This window comes from Syngnathus scovelli, chromosome 14 (assembly GCF_024217435.2).
Source record: "Syngnathus scovelli strain Florida chromosome 14, RoL_Ssco_1.2, whole genome shotgun sequence".
Classification (NCBI taxonomy): domain Eukaryota; kingdom Metazoa; phylum Chordata; class Actinopteri; order Syngnathiformes; family Syngnathidae; genus Syngnathus; species Syngnathus scovelli.
The window spans coordinates 285,692-305,204 of record NC_090860.1 but is presented as its reverse complement, the minus strand read 5'-3'; the positions used below and the strand labels follow the sequence as shown (position 1 = coordinate 305,204).

General features: G+C 47.2%; 1 protein-coding gene and 2 long non-coding RNA genes across 3 annotated transcripts; all 3 read right to left on the bottom strand.

Moving 5' to 3' along the window:
* Positions 1-1,943: 1,943 nt before the first annotated feature.
* On the bottom strand, positions 1,944-2,620 carry LOC125980802 (uncharacterized). Its single transcript, XR_007485760.2, has 3 exons — positions 2,517-2,620; positions 2,169-2,339; positions 1,944-2,023 (listed from the first exon to the last, which is right to left on the bottom strand). It is a non-coding gene; the product is annotated as an uncharacterized lncRNA (long non-coding RNA).
* Positions 2,621-5,197: 2,577 nt separating this feature from the next.
* Positions 5,198-9,157, bottom strand: LOC125981359 (janus kinase and microtubule-interacting protein 3-like; the record flags this gene model as incomplete). The annotated part of the gene is made up of 8 exons (XM_068652894.1): positions 8,434-9,157; positions 8,193-8,297; positions 7,936-8,049; positions 5,983-6,044; positions 5,706-5,768; positions 5,521-5,619; positions 5,333-5,431; positions 5,198-5,251 (listed from the first exon to the last, which is right to left on the bottom strand). Coding segments are annotated over exons 4-8 (375 nt in total), but the record flags the coding sequence as incomplete, so codon positions are not given.
* A 4,421-nt stretch (positions 9,158-13,578) lies between these two features.
* On the bottom strand, positions 13,579-18,331 carry LOC137840893 (uncharacterized). Its single transcript, XR_011088049.1, has 5 exons — positions 18,198-18,331; positions 14,804-14,833; positions 14,428-14,595; positions 14,239-14,315; positions 13,579-13,778 (listed from the first exon to the last, which is right to left on the bottom strand). It is a non-coding gene; the product is annotated as an uncharacterized lncRNA (long non-coding RNA).
* Positions 18,332-19,513: the final 1,182 nt, after the last annotated feature.

The following is a 19,513-nucleotide window of genomic DNA, read 5'->3' as shown; positions in this document are numbered from 1 at the left end:
TTGTTCAGTGCGGTATCGTGTTGTTCAGTGCGGTATCGTGTTGTTCAGTGCGGTATCGTGTTGTTCAGTGCGGTATCGTGTTGTTCAGTGCGGTATCGTTGTGTTGTTCGTATTGTGTTGTGTTGTTCGTAATGTGTTGTGTTGTTCGTATTGTGTTGTTGGTATTGTGTTGTGTTGTTCGTATTTTGTTGTGTTGTTCATATTGTGTTGAGTTGTTCATATTGTGTTGAGTTGTTCGAATTGTGTTGTGTTGTTCGTATTGTGTTGCCTCTAACACTTAGCTTCTAACACTTAGCCTCTAGCACCTAGAAGGTAAATAAATAGGAAGGAAGGACTCACCGGTGACGTCGTCGCCCACGTCCAAGCGTTGTACTTTGTATTTTCATCCTTCTGACAGTGGAAAACATATAGCCAACAAACACCGTGGAACCTAAACGAATGAAAGAAAACTATCATTTGGCCACAACCAACATTCACAGATACAACACAATGTGACGTGCAGGGTTGAGGTTAAAGGTTGAGTGAAGGGCCCTCGTTTTAAACTACTTTTTTGAAAAGGAGTGGGAACAAGTAAGACGTATTTAATTTATTTATTGGGAAGTAGTAAGACTTATTAAATTTATTTAATCTACTTTTCTTCCCAGGCAAAATTTGATGTGCTGCAATTCCAAATTTCCAAAGTGAATGAAGAAATGAAATCCTTTAAATTATGATTTTGTATAAATACTAGGCATAAACACAAAATCTACGGCACAAAATGGGCAGACTTTACTTGTTTGAAAAGGACTGGTTACAAGACAGACTTTTTAAATTTATTTAATGGGAAGAAGACTTATTTAGTTTAATTGATCTATTTTTGATCCCTGGCAAAATTCGATTTGCTGCAATTCCAAATTTCCAAAGTGAATGAAGGAACGAAGTCGTTTAAATTATGATTTTGTATAAATACTAGGCATAGACACAAAATCTACGGCACAAAACGGGCAGACTTTACTTGTTTGAAGAGGACTGGTTACAAGACAGACTTTTCTGATTTATTTAATGGGAAGAAAACTTATTTAGTTTATTTAATCTCTTTTTGTTGCCTGGCAAAATTGGATTTGCTGAAATATTATTTTGCCAAACCTTGACTTGAGACCTGATAGGAAGTATTAAACGCTCAGTTAAATCGATACAAGTTGGTAATAAGAGCGAGTAATGTTGGTTGAAGCGACGAATGAAGGTTAAAAGCAATTTAAATTATGACTTTGTATAAATACTAGATATTAACAGAACATCTACTGCGCAAAATGGGCAGAGTTTACTTGTTTGAGAAGGAGTGGCTTATTTAAGACTAAGATTTATTTAATCTGTTTGTTCCCTGGCAAAATTGGATGTGATGCAATTCCAAATTTCACCACATGATGGTGCCAAATTTTGACTTCATAGGACATATTCGACACTTAGTTCAAGGTAATCAGATTTGTTTATTATTCTAATGGCCTTTTCAAAACTATTCTGGATTACTACTTTGGATCTATTCTACATTACTTGTACATTACTCTGTAACAGATTAGGCAGTATAATCACATATGTTAACTTGAGAGTGCCCACACTCAATCTACTTATCGTGATGTGTTAAATCAATTACTGTTAGACATTATTTGTCTGATAATCTACCAAATCTTTGAATTGAAGAATTTGTGATTTAATTAATAGCTTGTTGTTATGTTCAGGGTAATCAGACTTGTATATAATTCTAATGGCCTTCTTTTGAAAACTATTCTGAATTACAACTTTGGATCTTATATTACTTTGCAACAATATACTCGGTGACAGATTAGGCAGTATAATCACATATGTTAACTTCAGTGCCCACACTGTATTTATTTATGGTTATTTGTTAAATCAAGTACTGTTAGACATGAAATAGGAAGTGTTTAACATAAATGTTATGGCTACTCACCATTGTAGCTCGCTCCTGGTCAATGATACGAGCCTCTTCTTGCAGTGGAAAACTTGCAGCCAACAAACACCGTGGAACCTAAAGGAATGAAATTAAACATTAACATTTCGCCTGGACCAATATTCACACGTACAACGCAACGCGGCTACACTTCTGCTAGCGCCTCAGCTACACGTTGCTATTACAAACGTAAATCTCTTTAAACACAATGAGTGTTACTTACCGTGTACGCTGTAGACGGTCCAGTTGCAAGCAGAAAATAAAGATATTTCTGTTGATATTCGTCGTTGCTCAGTGGCTCACGGCCATCGCGCCAACAGATTTGAATTTTGGTGGAAGTTCAGCCAATTACGTCATATCCGCGGCACATGACTGCGACGTAATACCCGCTTATCTGAAACGGCAGTTAAAAGTAGAGTTACATCAAGTTTTCTTTTTTAATCAACGCAATCATTTACAACCGTTGACCAGAAAGAATCGTCGAAATTCGACGTTCCCCCCAAACGCCACACTCACTCGCTTTTCAGGGCAACAAAAGTACTTCTTTTTAAAAACGATTAGTTGTACTTACCGTGTACGCTCTGGACGGTCCAGTTGCAAGCAGAAAATAAAAATATTTCTCTTGTTAGTCGTATGTTACCATCCGCTGTGTCTTTGTCAACATCGCCATTTTCCTACTTCCTGTTGCGAGCCACGCCCACGTATTTAAATTTTGGCGGAAGTTCCGCCCATTGGTGTAGTTTTCGCGTATAGCAAATCCGATTGGTTGGGAAGGGGGCGCGGTTATGCAGCCGAGGGGTCCTGTGATCGGTGGGATGTAAAGTAGGCGTCGACGTCACGTCCGCGTCACGTGACCACGACGTGGCAGACGTCATATAGCAACCGCTGTTTTGTTTAGTAGACTTACAGTTGTTATGCATTGACATAATGGCGCACACTCCAAATAGATTTAAATAAATTAAATAATTCTTCTGCCCACTCCCTTTTAAACAAGTTAACTCTCCCCGCGGATTTGAATTCCGGCGGAAGTTCTGCCCATCACGTGACGTCTGTCACGTGACCACACGCGGCAGATGTCATATAGCAACCGCTGTTTTGTTTAGTAGATTTACAGTTGTTATGCGTTGACATAATGGCGCACTGGTTAGCATGTCCACCTCTTAAGCATGATGTTGCGGGTTCGACACCTGATCAATGTTAGCATGGAGTGAGCTGAAGTGCATGGCGCTGAAGATTTGAATCTTTGAAATGCGCTGAGGTCTGACGTATCAGGCAGAATGGTTTGCCATCACGTTCAACAAAAAATAGAAACTTTCCCACTCTGATAAAAACGTCCTGTGTTCATCTACATATTTTCGTTTTGCTGTGCATCTTTTCCCTGCCATTTCGAGAGCCCAATTGACACTAATAGTTTACTGGAATGTGTTTGCCCATCCTACTTTGTGGAATTTCACCACATGCGCTTTTGACGAAATTACTAAATTGAACTCAAGTGAAGCCAACACGCACGACCCCCCCCCCCCCCCCCCCCCCCACACACACACACACACACACACACACACACCTACACACACACACAAATGTTGATATGAACATAAAAGAGCCGCATGCGGTTCGGGAGTTGCGGCTTGGCCAAACCTGTACTATACAACTTTATTTGTGTAAAATTTTCACAACAGCTGTCACACAAACAAAGCGGGAAAAACCGAAGACGTGCGTGTTCCGCCCACGCTGGATTTATTTGCACCTTTGAAAAGACACCGTATTGCCGCAGATGTGGCAAAGAGTACTTTTGGGCATCTGAGACGGAAGGATGTCCAAAGCATCACGTCACCTGCTCTGGTAGGAATGGTGGTGGGACGTTGAGGTCAACCGCTTTGGGGTTGGCTGAATCTTTGGTCGCAGGATGCCACACACTTGAAGACAGAAGCAGAAAAGCAGAGCTAAATGTAAAATGTACTCACCGGTGACTCCAATTTTTTTCCCCCCCTGAAGAAATGGATGGACGGGTGGCCCCGGCTGGCCGGTGGGACTCTTGTTATTCTGACCCTTTTTAGTGCGCGTTTGGGGCAACAACCGTTTTTTGTGGCGCTCTCTTCTGGTTCAAGAGTGCCCTGCATGTGAATTTGCCTTTCCTGCCTTCTGATTGGATGAGCGCCGGTGTGACGCGGTGCCTCTGTCACCGTGGCGGGGGGTATACGTCGGCATCGGAGCGTCTGCCAACGTCTGAGACCGGCTGGCAGTGTATCGGAGGTGTCGAGTGCGGTGCCGCTGGAGCTCACTCACCAGCTGGTGTTAGGACCACAGAATGAAGGCCAAGGAGAAGACTAGAAAGAGAAACAGAAACTTCTCCTCCAATTGTTTGATTTGTCTCTTCTGAGCTTCGATGAATTCTTTCAGCTCTTTGTTCCTCTAGGACAGACAAATGGAAAGTAGCCTTCAAAAGCCAGTAAGCGTGCAAGTAAGTGCCGGGCTGGCTTTGGGCCCTTACCTGTTGCGCGCTGTGCAACAGATCCATTCTCTCTTGGAGGATGCAAGCGTCGCGCTCCCTCAACTCCCACATCAGGGCTCGCTTCCATTGGTCCACGGCGCTCCTAAGCTCTTGTCTCTGATCCGCCGTCAGCACGTCATTCACGCCAGCGTGGCTGGCTTTTTCGCCGTCCGTGGCGGGGCAGTCCCGCTGCGGTAGCGCCTCGTACAACATGGCCTCCAGCTCCATGATCCTCTGGGCCGCAATCCTCGTCCATCAGTGGTCCGGCGGGAGATTTGAGGGCGGCTTACCTTATGAGCCTGGTCCATGGAACGCTTCCTGAAGTCCAACTCTTCATCCAGGTAGCCCTTCTGGTTGCAGAACATATCCTAGCACAGCTCAAGGTCAGAATTGTTGGGGCACATTGCCCCGAGTTCCCCTTGGCTGATGTCGCGTGTCTGTCTACCTTCTCACTTTCAATGTCCAACATCTTCTGTTGAAGTGCTGACTTGGTCACTTTGATGTATTCTAACCACTGAGGAAAGGCTGCTGTCACATAAGCAGAATGCGAGAGCGTGCGTGGACGTGCGCGTTACCTTCTCGGCTAGGGTGGGAAGGGTCCTGGCGTGAATCACGACCACCTGCTCCTCGTTGGTGAGATTCTGCAAGAGCCCAAAGGCACAGCGTCAACAAGGTTCTTTCAGCGCAAAGCCTTCCAAAAGTCACATTTGAGCCGCCGAGTCTCGTGGAGTGCGAACATAAGGAGTTCGACATACACTTACGGCGTTATCGCCCAGGATGTCCAGCTTCTTCATCAGATCACTGATGACGATGTCCTGGGGAAAGGCGCAAGGAGCAATGTAAGGTGTTCTGGGACCTCAGGTTAAGGTTAGGGTTGCGAGGGACGCCTTACGTACGCTCACGCCGTCGGCCTCGCAGTAGATCTGCAAAGGGCTGAGGCCGTCTGGGAAACGGACTTGCAGAAACTTCAAGACGGGGGAGCGCCACTCCCTCTCCTGAAAGGCAGAGGCATGCATCCGTGCATCCGTCCGTCCGTCCGTCCGTCACATCTCTGGCCTCAACACGCTTGTGCGAGTCTTCCCACCTCCAGCTCCAGGATGCGGAACTCAAGCAGTTCGTTTTGGTCTCGGATATCCTGGATGTGCTCTTTCAGACGCGCTTCTTCCGCCTCCATCCGCCTGACCTGAAAAGACAGTCAGACCTCATCTGCGGGGCTTCCGGACGGGTGTGACGCCAAGCGACTCCGCCCAGCGCCTTTCTTTCCGTCACCTTTTCGGCCAACTGCTGATTGCTCTGACGCAGCAGCTGCTTCTCCTCCACCCACTTGACATTCTAGAAGAGACAAACGCGTGGACAGCTTTGGAATGTTGTGTCATTTTCATCCACAAATTCTTTGGTTGACTGGAAAATGACATTTGCTTTTCTCCGCATTTTCCCAGCCACGTTCAGGGGGGGGGGGGGTTGGTCCAGTAATGCCAGACGAATGAGTGACTGAAGAATGTAGCTATTTTGTCTGAGAAAAAGGTGTGCTCATTGATAAGCTTACCTGTCCTTGTTGCTTCTGCGCTGACTCCAGATCTGCTACTCTGCTTTGATAGTGACCCATTTCTACTGTCATGTAACATGGGGGGAAGAGATGGTGCAAATGGTAAAATATGGATTGTTCACAGGAATAAATTGGCAGAGCTGAAATTCCAAATTTGTCCAAAAGATGGCGCCAGACCAAAACATGAGACCAAAAAAGGGGCCAAAATAAGCTAAGCAAGTTAAAATAGAAATAAAACAGGAACACGGTGTCGGATTGTGAGTCACGCATGGACGCACAAATGTGATTTTTACTTTTTGATTTCTTTGCTTGGCTAAAAATGTATTCTGTAACAGCTTAAAGCAATATTGTTAGTCAATTCGATCAAGGGACCCGTCCGTCACTATGAGAATAGTGGCGTGACATAAATTGTTTGGAGAAGCACAAATGTGATTTTTACTTCTTGATTTCTTTGCTTGGCTAAAAATTGATTCCCTCTTTCATGAACTGTGTTTTGCAATCGAATTGTTCTGGGATTGAATGATTTTATTAACACGGGTATCAGTGGGTGAAATTGTTCGGTTTCTGGAGTGATTAAGATTTGTAATTCTATTTCATGTTTCTTCAATAAATGTGTTGTGTATATTCATCTACTTTGTTGTGCGCTGATTTGTACTGAATGTACAATCGATGGTTCGGGGTTGATTTGACAATTTGATTAATGTGCGGGGGGTTATTATGGTATAACATAGGACCGTAATAAATAAAAGTAACATCAGACAATTTTAGAGAATTGAATAACTTTCGTAGTTATTTGAGACACGAGTGAATTTCAATCCGTTTGAAAGTTTGCTTCGTCTGAATAAATTAACGGAAGTGTTTGAATCGGATTATTGGTTTGGTGTAGAACTGAAAGTAATTTAATTATTTGAAGGGCGCAGGCCCGTTTCCCCTTTTGACGGGCCGCGTAAAAAGTAACTCCGAACATGTTAGAGAATTAAATAACTTTCGTAGATATTTAAGGGAAGAGTGAATTTTGTCAAAAGTGAATTCGTTTGAAAATTTACTTCCTCTAAATAAAATAACGACGATGGTTAAAATAGATTATTTGAGTTGGTGAAGGATAAAAGTATTTCGATTGTCCGTCGGGCGTGGCCCAGTTCTTAATTTTGTCGGGCCGCGTCAAAAGTTAAACAGGACACGATCGAAAAATAGACTTGCCTTCCAAATTAATTACTGGGCAAATCTAAATAGAGTAAGACATTTTTATTCGTTTTAAGAAAGTTGTTATTCTTTTTAAGCAATCAAGTGGGGTGAAGCACTCCGACAGTTAAGTGCTAGATCTACATATAAGAAGTTAGAATTAATAACGTAAAGTGCATTAATTTTCTCCTTAAATGCTATTATTGTCACACTTTTATTAATTCGATTCTCTTTCGAATAAACAAGTTGGTCGGCTCGTTGCTTGAGCGACCAAGTAGAACGGACCCATATCAACATTTACTTCGGCAAAACTAGAGCTAGGGTGCGCTATACAAACGAATCCCTGAGGTCTTAACAAAGACATCTAAAAATATCCGTAACATAATAAGAACTTCAAACATTAGCGGGGAGCCATCAATACGATGCGGTCACTTCGAAGTCTTGCCTCGAATTGAGTTACTCGGCTCGAGCTTAGGGTGACTTGAGAGGGATTGGCGTCGTACAGAAATTAGATTGATTCCGGTGGAGTTAATTTAACTCGGGTGGTTAGATTACGGACGAATCTCCGAACCCGGCTAAGACAAACCCGTTACCGGGAAGCCGGGGGCACCTTATTGAAAGAGGTGCGTTTGACACTACCATCAGCTTTTCTCTGGTCTGAAAGGAGGAGGAGGGAGGCTCCTCCTCCTCCTTTCAGACCAGAGAACACCCGAGGCTGGGTGAGAACGGGGAGGCTGCGACCCGGCCGGGGGTTGCGGGAAGGGGCGCCACCTTGATCTCCTTCTCGGCGTCGTAGTCCCCTCCGCTGGTCTGGGCTAGCAGAGCGTAGGCTCGTTGCAGCGCTTGATATTCTTGCGTCAGCTGGCGGTAGCGAAGCTCCACCTCCTCATGCACACACCAATGCAACACAGCACTAGTACCAGAATCAGTCAGACCGGCGACAAAGCACCCGCGACGCAAAGACGAGTCCGATTCCAGGCTGAAGAGGAATGTTTGGCGCCAATACGCTGGCAGAAATGGCGGGCTACCTCTTCGGGTTCCGTGTCGGGGGTTCTGTCGGTGTGAAAAGACAAGGACGATCCGTCCGAGTCCACCAACACGTCTTCGTCGTAGCCGTAAAATGTTTCGATGACCTGCGGGCGCGGAAGCAAACATCTCTCTGAACAAACTGAAGCGACACCTCACGATGAATCGACGAGAGGAACGATAGCGAGAAAAAGGCCATTTCATCTTGCGCAACACCAAGCAGCCGCAAACAAACAGACTCACCTTGCAGGACCTCACGCTTTGTTCCTCCTCAGAGATTCTCGACGTCGGTATCGTAGCAGCAAATCTCTCTCCTGTCGACACAAATAATCCGCCTTTGAGATTCTTTGGATGCAAAGGGAACGAACGGCTCCGGCGCAGAAACAAACACGACTCACGATGACATTTCTGACATGAGCTCCTGTCTCCAGAGCCTGAAAAACCCGTCACCGGCGATGATTGGAGGGACGCTAGTCTTTTCCAAAAGTGACAACTACAGGGTGTGTCAGGGTTTTCCAGATTATCTTTATCGTATAATTATGTTGCTTTGACTTTGACTGCAACCTGTAATAAATAATATTATTTATCCCGTATTTATCCCTATCGCTTATCCCTTCCTACACAAAGTCGTAAAACATCCCTTGCTATGTTTTGACTAGAGGTCAAGGGCTTTCTCTATTCAATCCACTCTTACATCCACCCTGTTTCTCTTAATAAAAATGCTCGTGCAGGAGCCGAGAGTCAGACTTCATTCGTACAACGGATGGACTCTCCACCTGCAGGTGTCCAAAAGAACTTACTTGTCTCCCGTGTAGTTCTTGCAAAATAAGTTGGAGCGAGCGCAACTCTAACAGGGTGCATTTTGCCACTAGCTGCCTACGGACAATGACGTCGCGCTCGCGGCTCATGGTTGACGGGCTGAGCAGCCGGGCGAGTCCGTCGTTTTCAGCGCACGGCGAGTGGCAAAGGCGCTGACAAAACGGGAGCTTTGAGCTGCTGAAAACGGCAAAACAAGTCTAAAGCGTGTTCAAACGCGTGCGCACAATGCTCCTGCTTGAAAGGTCGGAATTTAAGGGGCCAATTTTTTGGATGGCGGCCGCCGGCCAAGCTTTGGACGGAAAAGGTTTCCTGGCGACAGCGAGCGAGCGCGGCGCTGCCGTACGTGCACCGAGTCGCCTGCCTGAAGACCTTGGACAAGTCGTCGATGATGTGCCGCTGCTCCACAACTTGAAGGAACTCCATTTCACCGTCCTGCTGGCCGCAACCGCGCTCCAGGTCATTGAGCGAACTAGGCCTTCTCTGTGGAACACAAATGCAGTGGACTCTGTTGGCACGCCGCCGTTGTCCGCGTCGACTTACCAAGCTTGCCATCTCCTCGTTCTCCTGGGTGACAAAGCGCACTTTGTTTTCAAGGCGACACAGCACCAGCAAGAGTTCTTCATTCTTCCTGCTCAGGCGTTTGTTTTTGTACAAGAGTGGCAGAAACTGGCTTTCTGTTTCTCTCAGTCGCTTAAGCTGCAAGCATGAAGTGCGGGATGCGAAAGACGCACAACACGCGGGCCAGAACGTATCCATTCCTTTTGCATCGGTTTGAACGGAATCGTGGCTTTGGCTCCCAATAAAAGACATCTACCGGGCAACCGACTCGCCGCGCCGCTCAACTAATAAGCAAGCGCAATGGGTGCCTCGCTGGATGGCGCGCATCAAACGTAGCGCAAACCTTCAAGCGTGCCGTCAATAAATTACCAGTTCATTGCGCTCTTCAGAAAGCAGGGCGTTTCGATCCTCCAGTTTCCTGATGACTGCGCTGAGCTCAGCGATTTTCAGATGAAACCTTCGCGTGTCCCGATCCTCCTGAGACTGAAAACGCCCCGCAACACACACACACAACCACTCGTTCAAAGTTCAAAACTGTTTTTGTGCTACCTTCCTCCAGCAACGAACTAAGTCATGCGTACTGCAAGTGTGTGATGAGGTGGCTTACGCTATGAAGAGGATTGCTAGTAGCGCCGTTGACCCCACTTCCAGGGTAGTTTAGGCCCGCCCTTTGGGAATCCCTCAGGGCAGCGATCTGCTGCTCGGCAGCCTGAGTCTGCAGCTGAAGGCGGTTGACGTGGCCGGCCCCAGGGATTTATCCAAAACACTAACCGCTCTGTCTTTCAGCTTGATCTCATCCATCTGGATGTACAAACGGGGAGCGCTCAGGCAGGCGGGCAAACTCATTTGCCAGAATTGTGACCAAAACAAAGAGAGCAACCGGCCAATTTTTATCTTGAATCGACTAGAACACCATTGCTGTGACAAAAGCGAAGCGAGCAACCGGACGTTTTCTTCTTGTGAAATAGAATAGAATAGAATGCCTTAGGTGTCATTGCACTGCAGGTATACAACGAAATTGGGAACATAGCCACGCACCGCGCATCTGATCAGTCCTACCAGTCGGCGGATCTCCCTCTCGCAGTCTCTCTTGGTTCGGCTCAGCTCCTCCCGATGCTGGTGATGAGCCGATCGGAGCTCGGCCGCTCGGGACTGCCAGGCCTGCTGGGCCGCTGCCAGGGCTTCTTCCGCGCTCCTGGTGGAGGCGACACCGCTCGGTCTCCCGACACCGCCGCGTCTCCTCCACTTCCGCCAGCAAAGCGCCCCCGCTCCTCACCTGAGCAGACATTGCGCCACATCGGGCCGTTGAGACCGCAACGGAGCGCCGCGACGCTTACTGGGGACAAGCTACACAATACGGTAGCGGCCGCATCGGAGCCCGACGTGGCGTGCGGAGAGTCAGACACGGATTGAGCGGATCACCTTGTCCATGGAGCCGTCCCTCAGGCTGAGGACCAAGGCATTCACTCGCTGGATCTCTCCATCTTTGATTTTGATCACTCTCATCAGCTCCATTTCATGCTGCCGCAGTAATGTCTCCCTGGTAACGGCTAACTCTTTCTGCTTCTCCTCATGGAGTTTGCTTTTGAGTTCCGTCATGGCGGCGGTGGCACGGTGGTGCTCCGCCCGCAGGTCCTGACTTCTCTCTCTCTCCAGACAGCTGACCTGACATGACTTAGACTTAGACAAACTTTATTGTCATCTTGTCTGCACATGGTGCACACAAAATGAAATTTCGTTGCACACGGCTTACAACAAAGTAGTGATATTGCAGTTGAATAGAAGTAACATATCCTATGAAAATATATATATACATATACTGTATATATATATTACAAATAAGTATAAAGTGCAGCAGTGCTAATTATGCAATAGTGCAAGTAGGCAAAACAGTATTCAAGAGTGTGCAGAGGAATGCTAAACCATGTATTAAACTTCTATTTAAAGGGTTTACACAAGTTCAGTAAAGTTGGTAGTGCGAGATAGTGCAAGATAGAGGTCCGTAGTGTCATAAAGTACAGTTCTGTGAATGTGTGATGCAGAGTTCAGTTTAGAGCTCAACAGTTCTAATGTTCAACAGTCTGATGACAGCAGGGAAAAAGCTGTTGCAGAACCTGGTGGACCTGCAGCGGATTGTGCGAAACCTCTTCCCAGAGGGCAGCAGGGAGAACAGTCCATGGTGGGGGTGTGATGGGTCATTGATGATGTTACGGGCACGGGACATGCAGCGCTGAGATGAAATGTCCTGAATGGAGGGAAGAGGAGCCCCTATGATCCTCTCTGCTGTCCTCACCACTCTCCTCACGTTCTTCCAATCGGAGGCGGTGCAGCCTCCACACCACACAGAGAGTCAGCTTGTCAGAATGCTCTCTATGGTGCTCCTGTAGAACGTCCTCATGATGGGTGGGGGCAGGTGGGCTCTCCTCATCCTCCGCAGGAAGTACAAGCGCTTCTGTGCCCTCTTGATCAGTGCCGTAGTGTTCATAGTCCAGGTGAGGTCTTCTGTGATGTGGACCCCCAGGAATTTGGTGCCGCTGACCACCTCCACAGCTGAGCTGTTGATGATCAGTGGAGCGTGGTGAGGCTGGTTTTTCCTGAAGTCGACGATGATCTCCTTCATCTTCTCCACATTCAGGATCAGGCTGTTGTCTCTGCACCAGCCCACCAGCTGCTCCACCTCCTCTCTGTAGTCCAGGTCGTTGTTGTCTCTGATGAGCCCCACCACCGTTGTGTCGTCTGCGAACTTCACGATGTGATTGGTGGTGAACCTGGGGACGCAGTCGTGTGTCATCAGGGTGAACAGCAGGGGGCTCAGGACGCAGCCCTGAGGGGAGCCTGTGCTGAGGGTGATGACATCAGAGGTGTTCTGTCCGACCCGGACTGACTGAGGTCTGTTGGTGAGGAAGTCTAGCAGCCAGTTGCGAAGGGGGGTGTTGAAGCCCAGGTGTTCCAATTTTCCTACTAGATGCTGTGGGATGATGGTGTTAAACGCTGAGCTGAAGTCCAGGAACAGCATCCGAACATGGGTGTTCTTCTCCTCCAGGTGAGCCAGGCTCAGGTGAAGAACGGAGGAGATGGCGTCCTGAGTGGAGCGGTTTTGCCGGTCGGCAAACTGGAACGGGTCAAATAATGGGGGGAGTCTGGAAACGATGTGATCTTTAAGCAGCCTTTCGAAGCACTTCATCATGACCGGAGTCAGTGCAACAGGCCGGTAATCATTAAATGAGGTGATTTGAGGTTTCTTCGGCACCGGAATGATGGAGGCAGTCTTAAAGCACGCTGGCACTGTGGCTTGGCCCAGCGAGGTGTTAAAAATGTCTGTGATGACCTCAGCCAGCTGACTTGCACATTCCCTGAACACACGCCCAGGAATGTTGTCGGGGCCAGGGGCCTTACGGGGGTTGACTCTCCTCAGGGTCTTCAACACATCGGCGGAGTCAAGGCAGAGTACCTCCTCTTCCTGATGGGGGACAGTTTTAACTGCTGGAGTGCCGTTTAGTGCCTCGAACCTCCCAAAGAAGTTATTTAGACCATTTAGAAAGTCAGCATCAACTTCACCCACCGGGGGGGGGAGTGTGAGTTGTAGTCTGTAATCGCCCGTATGCCTTGCCACATACTCCTGGTGTTGTTGGCGTCGTGGAAACGATCCTGAATTTTTCGACTGTGGTCTCGCTTCGCTACCCTGATGGCACGGTTCAAGTTGGCTCTCGCTGTCCTCAGTGTCTCCTTGTCGCCAGACTTGAAGGCAGAGTTCCGCGCTCGTAGCGTTTGACGTACCTCCTCAGTCATCCAGGGTCGTTGGTTGCCCCGGGTGATGATATTCTTAGTGGTGCTGACGTCCTCGGTGCATTTGTTGACGTAGGCTGACACAGTCATGGCACACGCATGTCAAATCTACATCGGGGAAACTGGGAGGGAGGGAGGGCGGGAGGCAGGGAGGCAAGCAGGGAGGCAGGCAGGCAGGGAGGCAGGCAGGGAGGCAGGCAGGGAAGCAGCCAGGGAGGAAGGCAGTGTCTGTCTGTTGAGGTTTTCACCTTGTTCTTCTCCTGCTGAAGTTCTAACTGGACGTCCATCAGTTTGGCTCTCAGCTCGTCATTGGCGGCCTGAAAGGCGTCCGTTCGCTCCGCCTTGACCCGCCCTGCCGGAGCTCGTTTGGACATCTCTTACTCGAGTCTCGCCCGGTCGTCAGTCAGAGATCACAACATTTGTACCTGGAGAGCACAAACGCAGCGCTGTTTTCCACTGGCTTCGGACTCAACTTCAATCGGTACCGTAACGTACAACATCATAAACATAGATCTAGCTTGACTTATTCATTGAATAAATGCATTTGGTTCTTCAAAACTGCATCACGCAACATAGCGTGACCGAGACGGCCGTTATCCACCTGCGTGAAGTTATTTGGTGAAATGAATGAGATGTTTAAGACACCATCGTTCTGTCTCTATGTAGATGAAGGGAAATAATCGATTGCTGAAGGTCCAAAGGTGTTGTGATAAACAAATAAACATATTAGTGACATATTTGTGATAAACATATTAGGCAGGATAATCACATATGTTAACTTGACTGCCCACACTGTATTTATTTATGGTTATTTGTTAAATCGAGTACTGTTAGACATGAAATAGGAAGTGTTTAACATAAATGGACGACGAAAGGGGTACTCACCATTGTAGCTCCTGCTGGTCAATGATACGAGCCTCTTCTTGCAGTGGAAAACATACAGCCAACAAACACCGTGGAACCTAAAGGAAGGAAATTAAACATTAACATTTAGCCTCAACCAACATTCACAGATACAACGCAACGCAAACTACACAAACGTAAATCTTTTTAAACACAATGAGTTGTACTTACCGTGTACGCTCTAGACGGTCCACTTGCAAGCAGAAAATAAAGATATTTCTGTTGATAATCGTCGTGTTTGTATCCGTTGTCTCGCTCAAGGCCATTGCGCCCACAGATTTGAATTTTGGCGAGAGTTCAGCCTATTGACGTCATTTCCGCGGTGTAATACCCGCATATCTGAAACGGCAAAGTTAAGAGTAGAGTTAAATAAAGTTTTTAATCAACGCAATAATTTACAAACGTTGACCAGTCGAAATAATCGTCGAAATTTGGCGTCTGTGGCTGGAAGCAGACGCCGAGTTCGACGTTCCTCCCAAATGCCACACTGCCTCGCTTTTCAGGCCTACAAAAAAACATATTTTTCAAAACAATGAGTTGTAATTACCTTGTACGCTCTAGACGGTCAAGTTGCAAGCTGAAAACAAAAATATTTGTCTTGTTAGTCGTCGTGTTACTAACCGCTGTGTCTTGTTTGCCAGCATTGCCGCTTTCCTACTTCCTGTTGCAAGCCACGCCCACGGATTATAATTTTGCCATGAGTTCCGCCTATTGACGTCATGTCCGCGTCGCATGACTGCGACGTAATATTATCTAAAACTGTTTGTGCGGCATGGTGTTGTTCTGTGCGGTATTGTGTTATTCTGTGCGGCGTCGTGTTGTTCTGTGCGGCGTAGTGTTGTTCAGTGCGGCGTCGTGTTGTTCAGTGCGGCATGTTGTTGTTCAGTGCGGCATGTTGTTGTTCAGTGCGGCATGGTGTTGTTCAGTGCGGCATGGTGTTGTTCAGTGCGGCATGGTGTTGTTCAGTGCGGCATGGTGTTGTTCAGTGCGGCATGGTGTTGTTCAGTGCGGCATGGTGTTGTTCAGTGCGGCATGGTGTTGTTCAGTGCGGCATGGTGTTGTTCAGTGCGGCATGGTGTTGTTCAGTGCGGCATGGTGTTGTTCAGTGCGGCATAATATTGTTCAGTGCGGCGTAATGTTGTTCAGTGGGGCATGGTGTTGTTCAGTGCGGCATGGTGTTGTTCAGTGCGGCATGGTGTTGTTCAGTGCGACATGATGTTGTTCAGTGCGGCATAATGTTGTTCAGTGCGGTATAATGTTGTTCAGTGGGGCATAATGTTGTTCAGTGCGGCATGGTGTTGTTCAGTGCGGGATGGTGTTGTTCAGTGCGGCATGGTGTTGTTCAGTGCGGCATGGTGTTGTTCAGTGCGGCATGGTGTTGTTCAGTGCGGCATTGTGTTGTTCAGTGCGGCATTGTGTTGTTCAGTGCGGCATGGTGTTGTTCAGTGCGGCATGGTGTAGTTCAGTGCGGCATGGTGTAGTTCAGTGCGGCATGGTGTTGTTCAGTGCGGCATGGTGTTGTTCAGTGCGGGATGGTGTTGTTCAGTGCGGGATGGTGTTGTTCAGTGCGGGATGGTGTTGTTCAGTGCGGCATGGTGTTGTTCAGTGTGGCATGGTGTTGTTCGGCATGGTGTTGTTCAGTGCGGCATGGTGTTGTTCAGTGCGGCATGGTGTTGTTCAGTGCGGGATGGTGTTCAGTGCGGGATGGTGTTGTTCAGTGCGGGATGGTGTTGTTCAGTGCGGGATGGTGTTGTTCAGTGCGGCATGGTGTTGTTCAGTGCGGCATGGTGTTGGTAAGTGCGGCATGGTGTTGTTCAGTGCGGCGTAATGTTGTTCAGTGGGGCATGGTGTTGTTCAGTGCGGCATGGTGTTGTTCAGTGCGGCATGGTGTTGTTCAGTGCGGCATGGTGTTGTTCAGTGCGGCATGGTGCTGTTCAGTGCGGCATGGTGCTGTTCAGTGCGGCATGGTGCTGTTCAGTGCGTCATGGTGTTGTTCAGTGCGGCATGGTGTTGTTCAGTGCGGCATGGTGTTGTTCAGTGCGGCATGGTGTTGTTCAGTGCGGCATGGTGTTGTTCAGTGCGGCATGGTGTTTTTCAGTGCGGCATAATGTTTTTCAGTGCGGCATAATGTTGTTCAGTGCGGCATAATGTTGTTCAGTGCGGCATAATGTTGTTCAGTGCGGCATAATGTTGTTCAGTGCGGGATGGTGTTGTTCAGTGCGGGATGGTGTTGTTCAGTGCGGGATGGTGTTGTTCAGTGCGGGATGGTGTTGTTCAGTGCGGCATGGTGTTGTTCAGTGCGGCATGGTGTTTTTCAGTGCGGCATGGTGTAGTTCAGTGCGGCATGGTGTTGTTCAGTGCGGCATGGTGTTGTTCAGTGCGGGATGGTGTTGTTCAGTGCGGGATGGTGTTGTTCAGTGCGGGATGGTGTTGTTCAGTGCGGGATGGTGTTGTTCAGTTTGGCATGATGTTGTTCAGTTTGGCATGGTGTTGTTCAGTGCGGCATGGTGTTGTTCAGTGCGGCATGGTGTTGTTCAGTGCGGCATGGTGTTGTTCAGTGCGGCATGGTGTTGTTCAGTGCGGCATGGTGTTGTTCAGTGCGGGATGGTGTTGTTCAGTGCGGGATGGTGTTGTTCAGTGCGGGATGGTGTTGTTCAGTGCGGCATGGTGTTGTTCAGTGCGGCATGGTGTTGTTTGGCATGGTGTTGTTCAGTGCGGCATGGTGTTGTTCAGTGCGGCATGGTGTTGTTCAGTGCGGGATGGTGTTCAGTGCGGGATGGTGTTGTTCAGTGCGGGATGGTGTTGTTCAGTGCGGGATGGTGTTGTTCAGTGCGGCATGGTGTTGTTCAGTGCGGCATGGTGTTGTTAAGTGCGGCATGGTGTTGTTCAGTGCGGCGTAATGTTGTTCAGTGGGGCATGGTGTTGTTCAGTGCGGCATGGTGTTGTTCAGTGCGGCATGGTGTTGTTCAGTGCGGCATGGTGTTGTTCAGTGCGGCATGGTGTTGTTCAGTGCGGCATGGTGTTGTTCAGTGCGGCATGGTGTAGTTCAGTGCGGCATGGTGTTGTTCAGTGCGGCATGGTGTTGTTCAGTGCGGCATGGTGTTGTTCAGTGCGGGATGGTGTCGTTCAGTGCGGGATGGTGTCGTTCAGTGCGGCATGGTGTCGTTCAGTGCGGCATGGTGTCGTTCAGTGCGGCATGGTGTCGTTCAGTGCGGCATGGTGTCGTTCAGTTCGGCATGGTGTCGTTCAGTGCGGCATGGTGTCGTTCAGTGCGGCATGGTGTTGTTCAGTGCGGCATGGTGTTGTTCAGTGCGGCATGGTGTTGTTCGGTGCGGGATGGTGTTGTTCGGTGCGGGATGGTGTTGTTCGGTGCGGGATGGTGTTGTTCGGTGCGGCATGGTGTTGTTCAGTGCGGCATAATGTTGTTCAGTGCGGCATGGTGTTGTTCAGTGCGGCATGGTGTTGTTCAGTGCGGCATGGTGTTGTTCAGTGCGGCATGGTGTTGTTCAGTGCGGCATGGTGTTGTTCAGTGCGGCATGGTGTTGTTCGGTGCGGCATGGTGTTGTTCGGTGCGGCATGGTGTTGTTCAGTGCGGTATCGTGTTGTTCAGTGCGGTATCGTGTTGTTCAGTGCGGTATCGTGTTGTTCAGTGCGGTATCGTGTTGTTCAGTGCGGTATCGTGTTGTTCAGTGCGGTATCGTTGTGTTGTTCGTATTGTGTTGTGTTGTTCGTAATGTGTTGTGTTGTTCGTATTGTGTTGTTGGTATTGTGTTGTGTTGTTCGTATTTTGTTGTGTTGTTCATATTGTGTTGAGTTGTTCATATTGTGTTGAGTTGTTCGTATTGTGTTGTGTTGTTCGTATTGTGTTGCCTCTAACACTTAGCTTCTAACACTTAGCCTCTAGCACCTAGAAGGTAAATAAATAGGAAGGAAGGACTCACCGGTGACGTCGTCGCCCACGTCCAAGCGTTGTACTTTGTATTTTCATCCTTCTGACAGTGGAAAACATATAGCCAACAAACACCGTGGAACCTAAACGAATGAAAGAAAACTATCATTTGGCCACAACCAACATTCACAGATACAACACAATGTGACGTGCAGGGTTGAGGTTAAAGGTTGAGTGAAGGGCCCTCGTTTTAAACTACTTTTTTGAAAAGGAGTGGGAACAAGTAAGACGTATTTAATTTATTTATTGGGAAGTAGTAAGACTTATTAAATTTATTTAATCTACTTTTCTTCCCAGGCAAAATTTGATGTGCTGCAATTCCAAATTTCCAAAGTGAATGAAGGAATGAAATCCTTTAAATTATGATTTTGTATAAATACTAGGCATAAACACAAAATCTACGGCACAAAATGGGCAGACTTTACTTGTTTGAAAAGGACTGGTTACAAGACAGACTTTTTAAATTTATTTAATGGGAAGAAGACTTATTTAGTTTAATTGATCTATTTTTGTTCCCTGGCAAAATTCGATTTGCTGCAATTCCAAATTTCCAAAGTGAATGAAGGAACGAAGTCGTTTAAATTATGATTTTGTATAAATACTAGGCATAGACACAAAATCTACGGCACAAAACGGGCAGACTTTACTTGTTTGAAGAGGACTGGTTACAAGACAGACTTTTCTGATTTATTTAATGGGAAGAAGACTTATTTAGTTTATTTAATCTCTTTTTGTTGCCTGGCAAAATTGGATTTGCTGAAATTGTATTTTGCCAAATCTTGACTTGAGACCTGATAGGAAGTATTAAACGCTCAGTTAAATCGATACAAGTTGGTAATAAGAGCGAGTAATGTTGGTTGAAGCGACGAATGAATGTTAAAAGCAATTTAAATTATGACTTTGTATAAATACTAGATATTAACAGAACATCTACTGCGCAAAATGGGCAGAGTTTACTTGTTTGAGAAGGAGTGGCTTATTTAAGACTAAGATTTATTTAATCTGTTTGTTCCCTGGCAAAATTGGATGTGATGCAATTCCAAATTTCACCACATGATGGTGCCAAATTTTGACTTCATAGGACATATTCAACACTTAGTTCAAGGTAATCAGATTTGTTTATTATTCTAATGGCCTTTTCAAAACTATTCTGGATTACTACTTTGGATCTATTCTACATTACTTGTACATTACTCTGTAACAGATTAGGCAGTATAATCACATATGTTAACTTGAGAGTGCCCACACTCAATCTACTTATCGTGATGTGTTAAATCAATTACTGTTAGACATTATTTGTCTGATAAT